General features: G+C 35.9%; 1 protein-coding gene across 1 annotated transcript in view; it reads right to left on the reverse strand.

Annotated features, from left to right (window-relative positions):
* DSCAM (DS cell adhesion molecule) overlaps positions 1 to 16,530 on the reverse strand; it is a 607,061-nt gene that overhangs the window by 289,050 nt on the left and 301,481 nt on the right. Inside the window, exons 10-12 of the mRNA XM_044669244.1 lie at positions 7,621 to 7,817; positions 6,819 to 6,915; positions 5,468 to 5,596 (exon numbers count right to left, since the gene is read on the reverse strand). Coding sequence (XP_044525179.1) covers positions 5,468 to 5,596; positions 6,819 to 6,915; positions 7,621 to 7,817 — 423 coding nt within the window. The remainder of the gene's footprint in view (positions 1 to 5,467; positions 5,597 to 6,818; positions 6,916 to 7,620; positions 7,818 to 16,530) is intronic.

The raw sequence follows: 16,530 nt of genomic DNA on the forward strand, positions 1-16,530 counted from the left end.
ATCATTTTGTTTCTTCATTTGTTATGGCAGAACAGTATTCTATTCCATCACAACTATATACCGCAACTTATTCAGCCTTTCCTTTGCTTTTGAGCTCATTCTTTCTAACAATTGGAAATATTTTTTTCCTTTAACACAAAAATTTTGCATTTTGGTTACAATTTACTTAGATGTTGCTAATTTAGGTTATATAGGAGGTAACTGGTAAATATTTTCACTTTTCTCTCTGGTCCTAGTAGATTTGGTCATCTTAATTTTGTGCTTTCTAGAAATATAGTGTCCAGAGTTTATTTGGTCATTGTTTTCAGGAAGTTCATTAATTCTTAAATTATCTCTTTTACTTGCTTTTCAGATCAGTTTTTTTTAAGTTTTTTTTTTTTTAAACCCTTAACTTCTGTGTATTGGCTCCTTGGTGGAAGAGTGGTAAGGGTGGGAAATGGGGATTAAGTGACTTGCCCAAGGCCACACAGCTGGGAAGTGTCTGAGGTCAGATTTGAACCTAGGACCTCCCATCACAAGGCCTGGCTCTCAATCCACTGAGCTACCCAGCTGCCCCCTCAGATCAGTCTTTTTTTTTTACAAAAATGAACAAACTGTTTTTCCAGTTTGAGCTTTGCTGTAATCATTTTTTTGCCAAGTCATTTCTCCCCTCCATGGCTCTACTTATAATTGTTATGGAGTCTTATAGATTTTTTTTTCTGGGTTTACTTCAGGCTTAATTCATGAACAGTAAGTCTTCATTGGTCAGTATTTTCTTCAGTTTCTTCATGTTTCCATCCTTATGTTTTCGAATTTTGTGAATGAGCTAGGTTTCCAGTTATTCCAGAACCTTTGCATGAATTAGATAGGTCAGTTTTGATCCTATAATCTCTGAAGTTAGGATATGCTACTTTTCTAAATAGGTTGGCTGGTGCTAGACTCTACTTTGTATCTTTGCCATCTATCTTAATCTCCTTGTGTCTTCAGTATAGTTATAGCTTAGCTCATTGATTTCCTTTTTCTTACACAATCATGAAATAGATCCCTATCTTGTTCTGTCTCTGACAAAATTCAGTCAGACATTGGGTCTTTGGCATCTTGAAGAACCCCTTCTATTGTGCTTTTACTGTTAACTTTGGGTTATCAGATGTGGAATGGGTCATGTCTTGTGTTTTGGCTCTCAGTTAATTGAGGAGGGCTAGATAGTATCTTGTTGGGGGCAAGCTCTGTCCCTTGCTTCTCTTCTGACAGGCCAGGACTGGGATGGATATCTTCAGGTGGTTGAAGCTCTTCCTGGCTTGTGATTCCATACTAGTTTACTATAGCTCTCATTGCTTTGTCTCAGATCATCTTTTCCCTGGTTCCAGATGGCTTCTGGCACCCTCCGGCCCCCCCCCCCGTGATTCAAGACTGGAAGAATAAACTTACTTCTCTTTCTTTTTTGTTTACTTTATCATTGTTCTCTGTGTGACCCTTTTAGATATTTTTAGGGATGTGTGGGAGAGAATGAATGGAGTTCTGCAATACTTCAAATTGTCACATTAACCAGAAGTTCTCAATACTGTTGTAATAGTCTAAGGCAGGATTCAAAGGATGATTTCTGATGTTAATATTCTACACAAAATGGTTATCTCCTCTCTTATTTTTAACCGTAGGTATGTAATTTAGTGAAATAAAATGAATGTTTTTATTTGGGCCCAATACTTAATGGTATTTAATTTCTTTTCTAAAGATAAACAAAATCTTTGCTTTTCTGATTTTGTCCCAAGTTAGTAATGCAACATTTTAGAGAAGAAAGCGAATGAAATATAGGAAGCAATCCTACAGAACTTAGTCATCACAGAGTCTAAAAACAGTGCTAGATGAGTTTCTTTTGGGATACCAGAGCATTTACTGTTCCCATTTCCTATATGGAAATAGTAGGAAGTTGATTGCAACAAGTACTAACACACACACATATACATGTATATGTATATGTATTATGGGGGTTCAATAAAAAATGAAAAGATAGGAAGCTAGGGAGAAGGTAGGAAGTATTTCTGAATTCCTTTAATTTTTTTCTTTTAGTCTTTATTTTGTTGCAATTCTCTGGAAATTTGAGAATTTTTTTTTTACATTTTCATGTAAGTTTCATGTAAGTAAACAAAATTTAAGTTATAAATAGAGGAATGAAAACTGCTATTTGTAAATTCCAGAACAATGTGCTTTTAACATTGCTAAACATTATTAGTGTGCTTTAAAATTACTAATTTTAAAATGCCTTTTTGTAATTTTGTCTGAAAACAAACAGGGTCCTAATCCTGGGGCCAAGCAATAACTTCCCAAATTTTGATGAGTTACCCACACATGACAATAAGTAACAAATCAAGAACAAGGTACTGCCCTTTGGGCAGTCCAAAACAGTGTAGAAGCTGCCATTTGTCCACTTGAATTAGAGGTGGACCCCCAGGAAGTGACGAGAGACACTATCTCTTCAAGTATGTTGGTAACTTCCTGTGGAGGGAGTTCCCACTTTGAACTTGGTGCTGAAGGATCTCTGCTGAGACCTCAGACAGCTTCCCCTCTGAATTGTCACATGGGTAAGTCAGGCTGACTTCCTTGGCCTACCTTGCCGTTTCCAGACTCTCTACCTTAAGTAGGCTTCTTGCCTCTCTGATTGCTAAGGACTTGTGGCTTGTAGCCTAGTTTAATTAGCCTTTTAACCCTCTCTCCATCCAGGCCTCTGCAGGCCCGGACTAGCCTCTCCCTCTCTCTATTTCCCTGCCTTCTACCTTCCTAATTGTAAATAAACTACCATAAAACCCATCCTGACTTGGGTCTATTTTAATTATGGAATCAATCTGAATTATTGATTCTTGGTGACCACACCTTAAAATATATGTCTATATAATATCTAAATTCTAAATATTACAATTGTGGAGACCACGAAGTAATCTGGAATTAATTTATGAGGATTTAACTTGTAATAGATTTTTGACTTTTTATATTGTGAATTTGGTTTCAGTTGCTCCAGATAGGCTGCATAGTTTCCATCTTTTGATATTTTGGGGTAGAAACTGATTTTCAAAAGAAAATAACTACTTTAGCATTACATTGGTCATATAATCCTAATAAATATTTTTAGAACATTCTTTTCTTCTGACTGTTGAGGAAAGTCTCTTTAGTTTGCAATTCTTGATTTGCTCATTTCTAATGTCTTCCTTCGTTCCTTCCTTCCTTCCTTCCTTCCTTCCTTCCTTCCTTCCTTCCTTCCTTCCTTCCTTCCTTCCTATCTTACAATAAATACTAAATATTGGTTCCTAGACAGAAGAGTGATAAGAGATACGCAATTGGTGTTAAGTGACTCACCCAATATCACAGAGCTAGGAAATATCTGAAGCCAGATTTGAACACAAAACTTCCTATCTCTAGGATTGGTTCTGTACCTACTGAGCCACCTAGCTGCCCTTCTACTTGCCCATTCAAAAACTGGTAATACATACATATATACATACATATATGTAATACACATTACATATGTGTAATATACATCCAACTTATTTTTTCACTTTAAATAAAGTGAATTTCAAATTAACAAATGATTGTTAAATATATATGATGAAAAATCACATAGACTCTAACTTTAAGGAGTATACAATATAGATGGAAAGATAGGATTTATATAGCTATACATATCATAGAAGATTCCAGGTACAGAGGAGATAATGAAAAGACTGGCATATTAAATTTAGACAAGTATTGATTTGTTCTAACTGGAGGAAATAGGAAAACTTCATGGAAGTGGTAGTCCTTAGTTGGACTTTGAAGTGGTATTAACTAATTAATATTAAAACCTCAGCTTTCCTTCTTGATAACTTTCAATCCTTTTAACTTCTCTCCCAATATATGTAGTTTATTTCAGAAAACTATTGTCCTCTAATCTTTGACATGACTTTGTTTTTCTTTTAGTTGCCATTCAATAAAGAACTTCAAATCAATTCAGCAAAAATGTATTAAGTACTTACTATGAATAAGACCTACCACTGGGGAAACTAAGACAAAAATGAGACAGTTCCTGCCCTCAGGGAATTTACATTCCATTGCAGGGGGAAGGGTATTGCATGCACCTAGAAAAATAAATAATGAGAATATACAAAGAAATATAGATTAATTTCAAGAAAGAGAGAATTAACATTACAAACTATTCTTTGAAGATGGGGCATTCTAAAAAGACAAATTCGAGGAATGAATATATGCTAGATTTGGCAGTGAAAAAAGCATAGAGATGAAAGGTAGAATATTATATATTCAATTTTACTAAAATGAAGGGTGTATGAAGACATGTATTTGCATATATGTGGATATACACATATATCATGCATAGAAATAGAAATGTGTGTATATGTATATGTGTTTCTATATATTTTATATATATGTATATCCATGAGAGCTGATGAGACCACCAAAGAAGAGAGAAGAGAGGAGGGCCAGACCAGAGCCTTGGGAATAACCACATGGTTTAATATTTATTAAGATATTAATAAGTCAAAGCAATACCTTCCAAAATAAACATTATATCAAAGAATAAGACAAATTAATGGCCTCTTTTAATCCTATTAGCTATTGTAATAAAATCATCATTTTAACATTTAATTACCTTTAGCACACTATTATAAAGTTAAAACTGAAAGATATAGCTTGAGTATTTTGTCCCCATATCAGAAGATCAAAAAGTAAAAAATGACACTTTTATTTTCCATTTTAAGTTAATAAATACACCTTTACTGCTTCTAATAGATGGGTCAGCTTTATATGTGAATTGTTAGTCAGATGACCTAGCCTGATCATGCCAATTTTAGCTGTATTCTGTGGAGAATTGTTACTTGTCTAATTCTTGCTATACTTCAAGTAGGTTAATGCAAAGTCATTTCAGAGGCTAAGCATGTAATATCCCTCTCCATTTTGGGGGGAGGGTACAAAATCTACATAAGAAAAGATAGCACAGGAAAAAAAGAAGGGAGTGCACAGTTGCATATAAAACAGCAGAGAATATCTGAAGTTCAGTCTTCCAGATGTATTACTACTTGGAGAAGTTACCCACTGGGAAAATTAAGAGGAGAAAAGAATAAGTTGTAAAAGGTAATAACAGTGGCCTAGTTCTGTCAGGAAGCAAGTGGCATGAGTCAGTAGCTTTAATGTTAAGGTCAGATGGGAAAAATATGACCTTGATCTGTGTTGCTTAGAAGCATTTCAAAAGTAGATGGAGCCAAAGTAACCTAAGTAAATAAGTGTCCCTCAGTATAGACCTCAAACCACTGAAATGAAAAGCAAGACACATTCCATGCTAGGGAAAGATAAATAATGGAAAGGGAAGGATCTTTAAAGCCCTTAAAGTTTAACTGTGTGTATATTGAGAATATAAAATATATTTAGAATAATTTCAAAGAATAAATAGAACAAATGAAATGAGTATATAAAAGGGTTTTTATATGTAAATTTAAAAAATTACCTGATTTATTTTTGCATTCAATATCATAGCCTGTGATTGGGCTGTTTCCATCAAATCCCATGGTCCATCTGAGGGTAATAGTGCGGGCTCTCACATCTTTGATTTCTATTTCAGGAGGGTCTGGAGGTTCTGAGTCACAAAAAGCAAACAAAACTCACATTAGTTTACTTCAAAATGATGTATATGTTTTACAAAAATTGAGGCCTTTAATTTGGATAATCAAAATATTATTCAAAAAAAGATTAAGAAATATTTTTATTCACTCGGTTTTTTTAAAACATTTTCTTCCTAATCACTTTTCAGGGAGATGGAATTTCACTCAAAATGTGCCCCACAATTTCAGCTTTTACTCTATTAGAAAACTATGACCATGTTGCATGGTTTTAGATGAGTAATATTCCAGTTGATATTCAACATCTAGTGAAAATTCTGACCCATACTCCACTCTAATTTACACTTTTGGTAGTTGATATATACTGTATGACTATTTAAAATGAAAGGATTTCTAATTCTGATAAGACAGCAGACGTTATTTTAATTTTTCTACTAATTTTTACCCTACAAAAAAACTTTCTTGCTTTTTAAAAAGAAACTTTATTTCCTATTTTTTTATTTCTTAGAACATTGTCTCCTATGCTGTAAAATTTCTCATATTTTTCATTATTTTAGCTTCCTTTTTCTCTGAAACTAAAAGTTTTTAAGTAGTACCTTGACATATAGATTTCTGAGCATAGGTTGTTGTTGTTGGTGATTCTTTTGAAAAGGATCAGGGTGATGTCCTGACCCAACATGAATTGGATTTAAGTGAGGCAGAGTTGCACAGAATCATCAGCCTCACTTTTACTTCTAACATCAAAGTCCAATCACAAGAGTCAAGATGAATGATGATGATCTGGGATGTATTGGATGACCTGGGATGGCATCTTTGATGTCTGACCAAACTCTAAGTGCTCCACAGTGTCTGCTTCAGCTGTCTTCAGGACACTTAGAACAAATTGTTCTTATCTGCCTGCTCCACCAGAGGAACTCTTCATATATTTGGAGTGGACATTCTTCTACTTAACCTGTGAATTTGAGGCCTGTCAGTTAACCCCAAACTGATTAAGCTCCTCTGTCAAAATTGTTTTACCAAGGTAAAACTGGAGATGCTACAGCTTCTTGGAGTCACAGATAAGAGTTAAGTGACAAGTAGACCCAAAAGGAGAATGAGTAACCTTGAAAGGGGCTCAGTAAACCCCCACGTCTGAGATGCTAGTCCTCCATGAACAAGCCATATGTTGATGATCTGTATGAAGATAACTGGTTTTTGTTTTTTATTGTGTTTTTCCCCCTCATTATACTGTTTACCTACCTTGCACAGTGAGTTGAATTATTCCACGGTCCTCTCCATAAGAATTGATAGCATGACAGGAAAAGAAGCCAGAATCTTCTCTCAGAGTTGGCAAAATCTTATATGTGAAATATAAAAAAAAATTACAACTTATTCAGAAGTGTATATCAATGAGAAATACAACAAAGTAGAGCTGCTTGAAGAACTTCTGCAAACTTAACTATCACCCTATCCCTGCCACTCTATTCCTCCACATACAGGTGAATAATGAAGGGATATTTGTAAGAGAGAAACTATTTGTATATGACTATGTGCATGTTCAAACATTGGTATTTTCATCAAGTATATTGTCAAAGTTGCCTGCAAACTAGACCAATTATTATTATCTACTGTATGAGATTGCATGGTCAAGTTGATATGTATCCTAAATATACAAAACAAACAGCATACACACACAAACATACAATTTTTGATGGCCTCAAAATTATGATAGCCTCATAACTCATATTTCATATCAACATGATATGATGGCCTCAAAATATGGTAAAATTCCTATAGAATTCTACAAAATTGTTATGACTTTTTATTGTATCTAGACTCCTTGCTGTGTATATAAACATGTTTTTGCTATCACTAACATTGATTGGATAGTTTAAAGGATGTTGAATAATTCTTCAATATAAAAAGAGAAGTTATTAAATAATAATATTAAATGGTTTTCTATTTATCGCCACATATACATCCAGAAGTAGTAAAGAAAAAAAAAGGATTTAATTTGATTCTTGGTGGCTTATTCTTCAAGCAAAATATTTGTTTTCAATACCTGCAGAGTAGAAAGGACTTCTTCTCCAACCTCCTTTGTAGATACAAGATAGCGGGCCATTTCTGGGTTAATGATTCTGTCTTCTTTCTCCCAGCGAACTATAATGGGTTTCTCGCCATGAGCTGTACAAATCATTTCCTTCTTTTGACCCTGAGTAGCCAGAGTAGTATTTGGGTATGATGTTATCATAGCAGGAACTAAAACAATAAAAAATAGTAACGCTGCTTATTCAAAAAAGCAAATTATTCACTTGCAGACTTTAGGTACAGTGATATTAGACTACTATAAGTCGTCCTAAATAGTGCCTACACAGTTAATTCTATGAAATAAAATATCATGTTAGAAAAAATATCAAAAGACTATTAGGAGCTATGTGACCCTGGACAAGTCACTTAACCTCCATTGCCTATCCTTACCACTCTTCTGCCTTGGAGCCAATACACAGTATTGACTCCAAGACAGAAGGTAAGGATTTAAAAAAAAAAAGACTATTAAGAGGGACAGCTAAGTGGCTCTGTGTATAGAGGACCAGGCCTGGAGATATGAGGTTCTGAGTTCAAGTCTTGTCTGAAATACTTCCTAATTTTGTGACTCTGGGCAAGTCACTTACCCCTAACTGCCTAGTCCTTACCCACTCTTCTGTTTTGGAAGTACTTTGTATCTATTCTAAGGCAGAAATTAAAGGTTTCTATCTGAATGGATGAAAAGATGCCCAGCATAAAAGGCACTATGATAATTTACCTCCAGACCACAAGAGAGGTTTGCAATGTTCCTTTAGTTTATACAAGAGTTATCTTGTTTATTAATGTGAGTATCCAGAAAATTGTCCAAGTTACAACTCTGTGAATTTTAAGTCAGAAGATCTATAGGAGGTTCTCTCATTAATAGCGGAGACCAGCAGAGACAGTGGTAGTGGCAATTAAGTCCAGTGAGGAGAGAGTGCTACAACTGAGAAACCTCATTGATTCAGCCCAGATACAAATTGACTCATCAGCTGAGATGTGTAATATAGGATGTAGTTATTAATCCTATTTTACAAATATCATGTCATGGAAGGGGCTAAACTGACTAGGTGATCAAGTAAGAAATAAAATAATAAATAAAATAAAATATTCTCAGAGATTTAAAAGATGTTTAAAATATACTTAAAACAAATTTATTATAAAATTAATTAATAACTTAAAATGAATTTATAATTCTTTCTGCCATGGGCATCCATGGGCATGCCTTTATTTTCCACTCTTTAAGTTTTTGAAGTGTGTTTTGTAGCCTTGCTATAGAAACTGGGTGAAAATAAATTATGTCCTTTAAATATAGATATATCTCCAGATTCTGACTTAGGACTTCTTCTTCTTATAGTACTTCACTTGATGATCTCATCAATTCTCACGGATTTAATTACTTCCTCTATTTTCTTATGGATTTAATTACATCCTCTATTCTCAAATTTACCTAGCCTCTCTGCTGACATCCAGTCTTGCAATTCCAATTGCCTTTCATATATCTCAAATTGGATGTCTAGAGGATATCTTAAACTAAATAGTTCTTAAACAGAACTCATTATCTCCCTAAACCCACCCCTTTCCTACTTTTCCTATTACTGTAAATGGCAACATCCTCTTTTCAGTCTCTTAGGCCCATAATCTAAGAATTATTCTTGACCCCTCTCATATCCAATCTATTGCCAAGATCTATAAGTTTTGCCTCTACAACACTTCCTGAATGTTGTCCCCTTCTCTTCTCTAATACTGCCACTACAATAGAATAGATCCTCTCAGTTCATACCTGGACTATGGGCAATAGTATGCTTATGAATCTGCCTGCCTCAAGTCTCTCCTTACTACAATCAATTTTCCATTCAGCCAGAAAAGTGATTTTCCTAAAGTAAAGGTCTGATTATATCATTGTTCTTCAGAATAAATTATTTAATACATTCTAGTGGCTCCTCATAGATTTTAGATTTAAATACAAAATGTTCTGTTTGGCAACCAAAGTCCTTCATAAATTAGTTCCCTTCTATCTTTCCATACTTCTTATGTGTTACTCTTGGATATGTACTCTTTGTTCTGATAATAAGACATTACATTTCTCAGCTTTAGACATTTTCTCCAGTTGTCCCTTATTCTCTTTCTCCTCAATTCTGGTTAGTGAGCACCCTGGTTTTCTTTAAGTTAAATTCCAACTAAAACTCCATCTTTTACAAGAAGCCCTTCTCAATTCCACTTAATTCTACTGCCTTCTCTCTCTTATTTCTTATTTATCCTGCTTTGTGAGTCTATCTATCTATCTATCTATCTATCTATCTATCTATCTATCTATCTATCTATCTATCTATCTATCTATCTGTCTATCTGTCTGTCTGTCTGTCTCTATATCTGTCTGCATGCTGTCTCCCCTATTAGAATGTGGTTTAGCTTCCTGAAACCAGGAACTATTTTTCCCTTTTTTTGTCCCTTGGCTTATAGGAGGCAATTAATTAAGGTTTACTGATTGATTGGTAAGGCATTCCTTTCAGAATACTTCCTCTGATGTATTGTGTGGGGATGACTATTATCAACATAAATATATCAAGTTTGAGTAAAGACTGAGCATAACATGTTATTCTTAATTTGTTCTTTTCTGATAAGGTGGAGATTATATATAAAGGGCCCCTTGAAGCATGCCCATAATATCTACTATGGAGGCACCTTTAAAAGAGACTTGGCTAGACCTGGCCAGATCTCTTTGGATGGACTCATTTTCTAACCCCTAACATGTAGGTACGTGTAATATCTTTTGATTTAATACATAATCTGAACAGGCTGCATTTTAAAAAAAAAACATCTTAAATGACACAGCCACTTTCTTACTCTTTTTCTGCTTTGCTGTCATTCTTTCACAATTTTTCATGCTGTGTCAAAAGACTGAAGATCACAGTTTACCTATCATGTGGCAAAGGAGGAGAACTTCCTTTGCTCTCTTTTTTACCCCAGGTCCATGAATAGGACATTGATGGATGTTTATTTCTGTTCTTTTTCTCTTGTCCTAGTTTTAGTTACCAGCAACGGTCTTCACTATATTTGGGAGCTTGAGGCATAAGGTCCTTGGAACAAAGATTCCAAGGTGGAATGTTCTAGTCAGTCTAACAGAGAAATTCTATTTCATTGAACTAAATGAGATTCCCTTGACCCTCATCATGATCCAGCTCAGAAAGCCCCTAGAACCTCATTGGTAAATTGTACGTGAGCAGAGCCAGCACTTGGGGAGCTACTCTATTCCCCCCACTTCCTAATGCCTAAGGACATTTTTCGCAGGCATCCTTATGGTACCTTCTCCAAAAGATCCACTTTCTTGATTTGGGATGTTGGCAAGTTTCTTTTCCTAAAAATTTCTCCAGAAGATTTTAAACCTTGGATTTTAAGATAATATACAATCCCCCCTGAGGAGGGTATTGACCAACATTAGAATCACCCTGGCTGAGTTATGAGGTATATGAATCAATTGTCAAAAGAAAACCAATAACCTCCAAAATATCTCAAATAAAAGAGCAAAGATTAAATTCTGGATAAAATTAAAATAAAAAAAAATATTTCATGTACAAAATTTTGAGTAAAATCCAAATAAACCTGTAACAGGTCCTTGAATCACCAGCAAGGCCCAATTAAAGTTATTTATGCCCCACAGGCCTGCAGGACAATTGCATCAATATAACACTTTACCCATTGGCAGCCAGGACTACAGAAAATTACCATACTATAAAAGAGAAGGGACGAGATTTTGAGATAAAAGGGAAATATGATTCCCTAGTCTGATGGAAGCCAAAAGGAAAGCAAACTAAGGTACTTGTCAGAAATCTGGCACAAGGGAGTCCTGTGTTTGAAGTTGTCAAACAGTCGCTTCCTCAAACCTCAAAACAAGTCCTCTGTCTTGGTGCAGATTCTCATCAATCCCACAGGGATTGTTGATCTCCTTGACCTTGTGCTTCTTGGCACTGTGCAGTGGCTCTTTTATGAGCCCTTCTTTTGAAATCAGACACAATTATTAGTAAAGGTTCCATAATATTTAAAAATAAATGAGAGGTTTCTATAGTTTAAAGCTTTTTGGTATGCATTGATATTAGAGCTACTGGATACTGTAAAGTTATTCTTCAAGATAAAAAACATGAATACTGATTCCATATATTTCAATTACTAAAAAAATAAGAAAAAAGAAAAAAGTCAAATATCCTATCACAAACATAAAGAAAAATAACAACGATAACAAAAAACCATAAATTCATAGTTCACATTCCATGCGACAATGTGTTAGCCAAGCAGAGGCACAGCACAAAGGTTTCTCACTCAAAAATGAGATCTGTTTCTCTTTTAACTTGGCCGTAATCCACTGTGTGAGTATACATAGTTGTTTTTTTTTTTTTAAAGCAGGTAACAATTTTTTAAAAAACAATACTACAACAACTAAGGCAGATTCTAAGAATTACCCAAATTCCCCAAATCATAAGAGCCTATTTAATGAAAACTGCAAACAACCAGCTATAATTAGTATTCATATGAGTCTCTATAGCCACTTGATGTGTCATTTTAAAGCCTTTGCAACTGCTTGAGCACATGGGCTGATGGGGATATTATTGAGGATGTAGACACTAAACAATAACTCTAGTCCAAATATCAATAATGTGGAATTAGGTGTTAATCAATGATGCATGTAAAACCCAGTGGAATTGTGCATTGGCTAAGGGGGGTTAGAGGGGCTTGGGGGAGAGGGAAAGAACATGAAGCATGTAACAATGGGAAAATATTCAAAATAAAAATTTAAAAAATTTTAAAAATATTTACTCTAAAAAAAAAAGCCTTTGAAGCTCATGGATATTTGTCACAAGTTCTCCACATCTGTTTACATATGAACAACAAGACTGATTAATAAAGGCACATGCACCTCTTGATGTGGCTGTAAGCATGTCAAGAGCCAGCTAGTTTTGCAAAAATATTTTTGCTAAGGAGTCAATCTCTTCCTGTAGGTAAAAGACAGCCTTAGTGGTTTGGGAGATAACTCAATCTGTGTCTTGAGCCAATCTTTCAACCTCAGCTGAGATATTTCTTTTTTTTTTTTTCTTTAACCCTTAACTTCTGTGTATTGGCTCCTAGGTGGAAGAGTGGTAAGGGTGGGCAATGGGAGTCAAGTGACTTGTCCAGGGTCACACAGCTGGGAAGGGTCTGAGGCCGGATTTGAACCAAGGACCTCCCGTCTCTAGGCCTGACTCTCAATCCACTGAGCTACCCAGCTGCCTCCCTAAGATATTTCTAATAGAGTCTATTAGTGCCATCATTCCAAAATTTGGCAGGAGAGCCCAGAAATACCTCTGTACTGCCGATTTCAGCAAGAATATTTACCATTCTTGTAGAAGGGTAGAGTAAGCAGAAGAGTTACAATTATAAAACTGTCCAGGAATCATGATGGGAAACCCTCACTTCTCCAGGAGGAGACTGTGTCAGCCGTAAAAGTCATGTATTTATATGTCCCATCCATTGCAATGTGGAGGTGAGGAGTACAATAAATAGTGAAAATTACTTCTGATGTTCCATCCATTACATTTTTATAAATGTGGAGATGGGGAATATAATAGTGCTCTTGTACTTCACTCTGTCACCCATGTACTTGCTACTATGACTACTAAATGTACCCATATACATAAATCAAAGGTAAGCGAATGATCAGTAGGAGGTAGTGTCACTCCTATATATCTGAAAATCACTTCTGAAGACCTGTTAAAATCAATTGAGCTCATTAAAGTCTCCAAAGGTTACTGATACAGATTGTATCCATTTTGATGGAGTCCATCAATCATCATCTGTGTGATAATTAACAAAAGCAAAAAGGAGCAAGAGGCCTTTTAAGCAACATGTGACCTTCTTGTGTTGCAAGCTATGGTAACATCTCATTACTGTGGGCTGGAATTGGTGTCCATGACAAATCCAAGATCCATAAGGACCTATGGCTTTGCCATAGAAAAGAGTTTGTCCAACTTGTCTATGGATTTTTATAATGGTATTATCCCCGGTCCAGTCATAGGAAGGGGGTACAAATAAATACAATGTAATAGAATATATAGCTAATAGCCAAAACACAGTAACTTAAAGTGACATAGTGTAATGGAATGTTATAGTGTGACAGAATGTTATAGATTAGATTAATATATGAACTTAAAAAACAAAGTCAAATCTTAAAACAATCAGCAAATACAATATATATGACAGGAAACAGTCACTTAGTGTCAATAGAAGGTTTTACTTGTGAGCAATGAATCCAAGAGTTCTTCTCTCCAATTATGATAACTTATGGAGTGGTTAACTTGAAATGGACCTTCCCAGGCAGGATGAATTCCTCCAGGGTCATGGAGTAATGGAGTTCTCGCAATTTGACCTCTAAATCCTCTATATAAAGAGCAATAGAAATGTCCCCCACTAGTAATGATGTGTATGTAGGAGAAAAAGGCTTAGCCTGTATGGGAGGATGCCCAAAAAGCATCTCAAATGGTGAGATGTGCAGATCTCCCCTAGTTCTGCTAGAGCAATAAAACAGGGCTAAGGTGAGAACCTCAGGCCATTTTGAGTGAGTCTCAGGAAACAATTTTCCAATCATATTTTTAAGTTCACTTTTCATTCTCTCAACTTGGCCTGAGTTCTGGGGGTTATATGATACATGAAACTAGAGAGTGATCCCCAAATCTGAGATAAAATAGAATCAGTAAAATAGGTTCCCCTGTCTGAATAAATTTGTGCTGGCAGGACAAAGTGAAGGACGATCTCCCTTAAGAGCGCTTTAGCAACAAAAACTGCTGTGGCCTGACAAACTTTATAATGTCCTACCCTAGGCATCGTAATAAAGTCAATTTGTAAATGCTCAAAAGGTTTGTAAGCCAAAGGATGCCCACTAAAACCTTTGTCATGAAAAGCATGTTGATTGGGACAGGCTGTATATACTTTAATTTAAAATTTTTTTATTGATTAATTAAGCAAATTTTTCCACCATTACATGATTCATGCTCTTTCCCTCCCATTTTCCCACCCCCTTTCATAGCCAACACACAATTCCACTGAGTTTTACATGTGTCATTGATCAAGACCTATTTCCATGTGATTGATATTTGCACTAGGGTGATTGTTTAGAGTCTACATCCCCAATCATATCCCCATTGACCCATGTGATCAAGCAGTCATTTTTCTTCTGTGTTTTTGCTCCCTTAGTTCTTTCTCTGGATCTGCACACACTTTAGAGGCTATGGTGGTTATACCAGGGGCTATCCATACATTTTTAACAGAGTCTTCAATACCCTAAGTGCCAAGGTGACAGTTCTTGTCAACAGATAAGCATATTTGGTGATAAAAGCTTCTAGGCAGTAGGGGTTTTCCTTCAAATGACACCCATACGCCATTGATCTATTTTGTTTTAAACTTCTGTTTCCATTTTCCCACTTCCAGGTCATTATAAGAGAGAGATAAATTAGAATCGTTACTAGTTATCAGATTTAAAATCAATTCCAGTCCTTCTAAAACAGCAAGCTTTACTGAAGTATCTGCCTGGTGGCTCCCTCTAGAAACAGGGTCAGTACTACCATTTACTATAAATAGCTAGAGCTTCAGGTAGCTGGAAAGTAGAAAGCACTTCATTAATGGTCTCTGCATTTGTGATATACTTTCCAGCAATTTCCATTAGCAGGGCCCTGGGATTATAAGAGGGGTAAATGCTTTCAAATTTCTTTGTAACTTCAATGGGATCATCTTCAAAGGAAAGGTGTTTTTTTTCTTTAAAACTCTCACTGTCTTGTGGAGAGAAAGGTGTATGATGACCAATGTTCACCAAGCTCTTCTGTTTATTATAAATGGGACCATCCCCTAGAGGGAATAGGCCTCCATTTGAATTGTTTGGGATTATTGCTGCTTGGCCTATTGTCTGGGTTGCAAAGGAGTAGGTTGTAGTGTAGGAAGTAAGTAAGGGCTAGAGTAAATTTCAAAGATTAGCTTTAAGAGGAAAGGAGAAGAATTTGGATACAAGCCCTGGGAGAAGATTTTGACAAGGAGAAAAGTATCTTGGGAATTTTTAATGGTCACTCTGAATCTGACTTTGAGGTGGGAAGAAGCTGGGAAGAAGGATCTTTTGCTCTGTAAATTTTCCCCTTGGTCATCCTAATCTTGTGGAAAGATTAGTGATTCCTGGGTTTGAGACTCTGCCTTGGAGTATACTTCTTATTCTCTGAAGTACAGAGACTATCTGCCTGAGATCCATCTGTCAAAAATCCACTGGTGAAGGTAAAACCCAGAGTTTGGTCATCTAGGACTCTGGGTATCCCTAAGAACAACCCCAGGCTTTAGGTAAAGGTTCAAATACATCTGTGAGTCTTTCCTATTTATCCTTTTTTTGTAATCCATATTAATTAGGTTAGTTTATAGTCAGATAACTAAGTTTTTTGGATCTTAGTTAGAGGATAAGGAGTTTGGAGTAGCTTGAGTGAATTCTCAAGGAAAACTATTTCACCATGAGGTGAAAGTGGGTGGGTGGAGATTAGATATATGGTTTTAGGAAATTACCTATAATTTTCTCTTTATTCCTATTATAAAGTTAAACTTTGTTTTAAAAGCCAAGGGGTTTGTGCTTTACTGGCCTTAGATAGTTCCCTACGTGGGTGGTTATCCTCTCTCATCCATCTAGGAAGGATTTTTATTTCAGTAGTTTGGGTTGTTTGGGTTGTAGTGGAGTGGGTAGGGAAAGGGGGAGGAGTGGGTGAGCAGAGAGGGAGGGGTTGGTCAGGGGGTGGGGAGGCAGGGAGAAAAGATTTGAGGTGGGGCTGGAGGCAGGATGGAGAAGAGGGGGGTGGGGCCAGGAGATCCATGTTGGGGGCTAGGAGGAGAGAAGGAGTGAGGACAGACTGAGCAG

The sequence above is a fragment of the Gracilinanus agilis genome, chromosome 3, assembly GCF_016433145.1.
Source record: "Gracilinanus agilis isolate LMUSP501 chromosome 3, AgileGrace, whole genome shotgun sequence".
Taxonomy (NCBI): Eukaryota; Metazoa; Chordata; class Mammalia; order Didelphimorphia; family Didelphidae; genus Gracilinanus; species Gracilinanus agilis.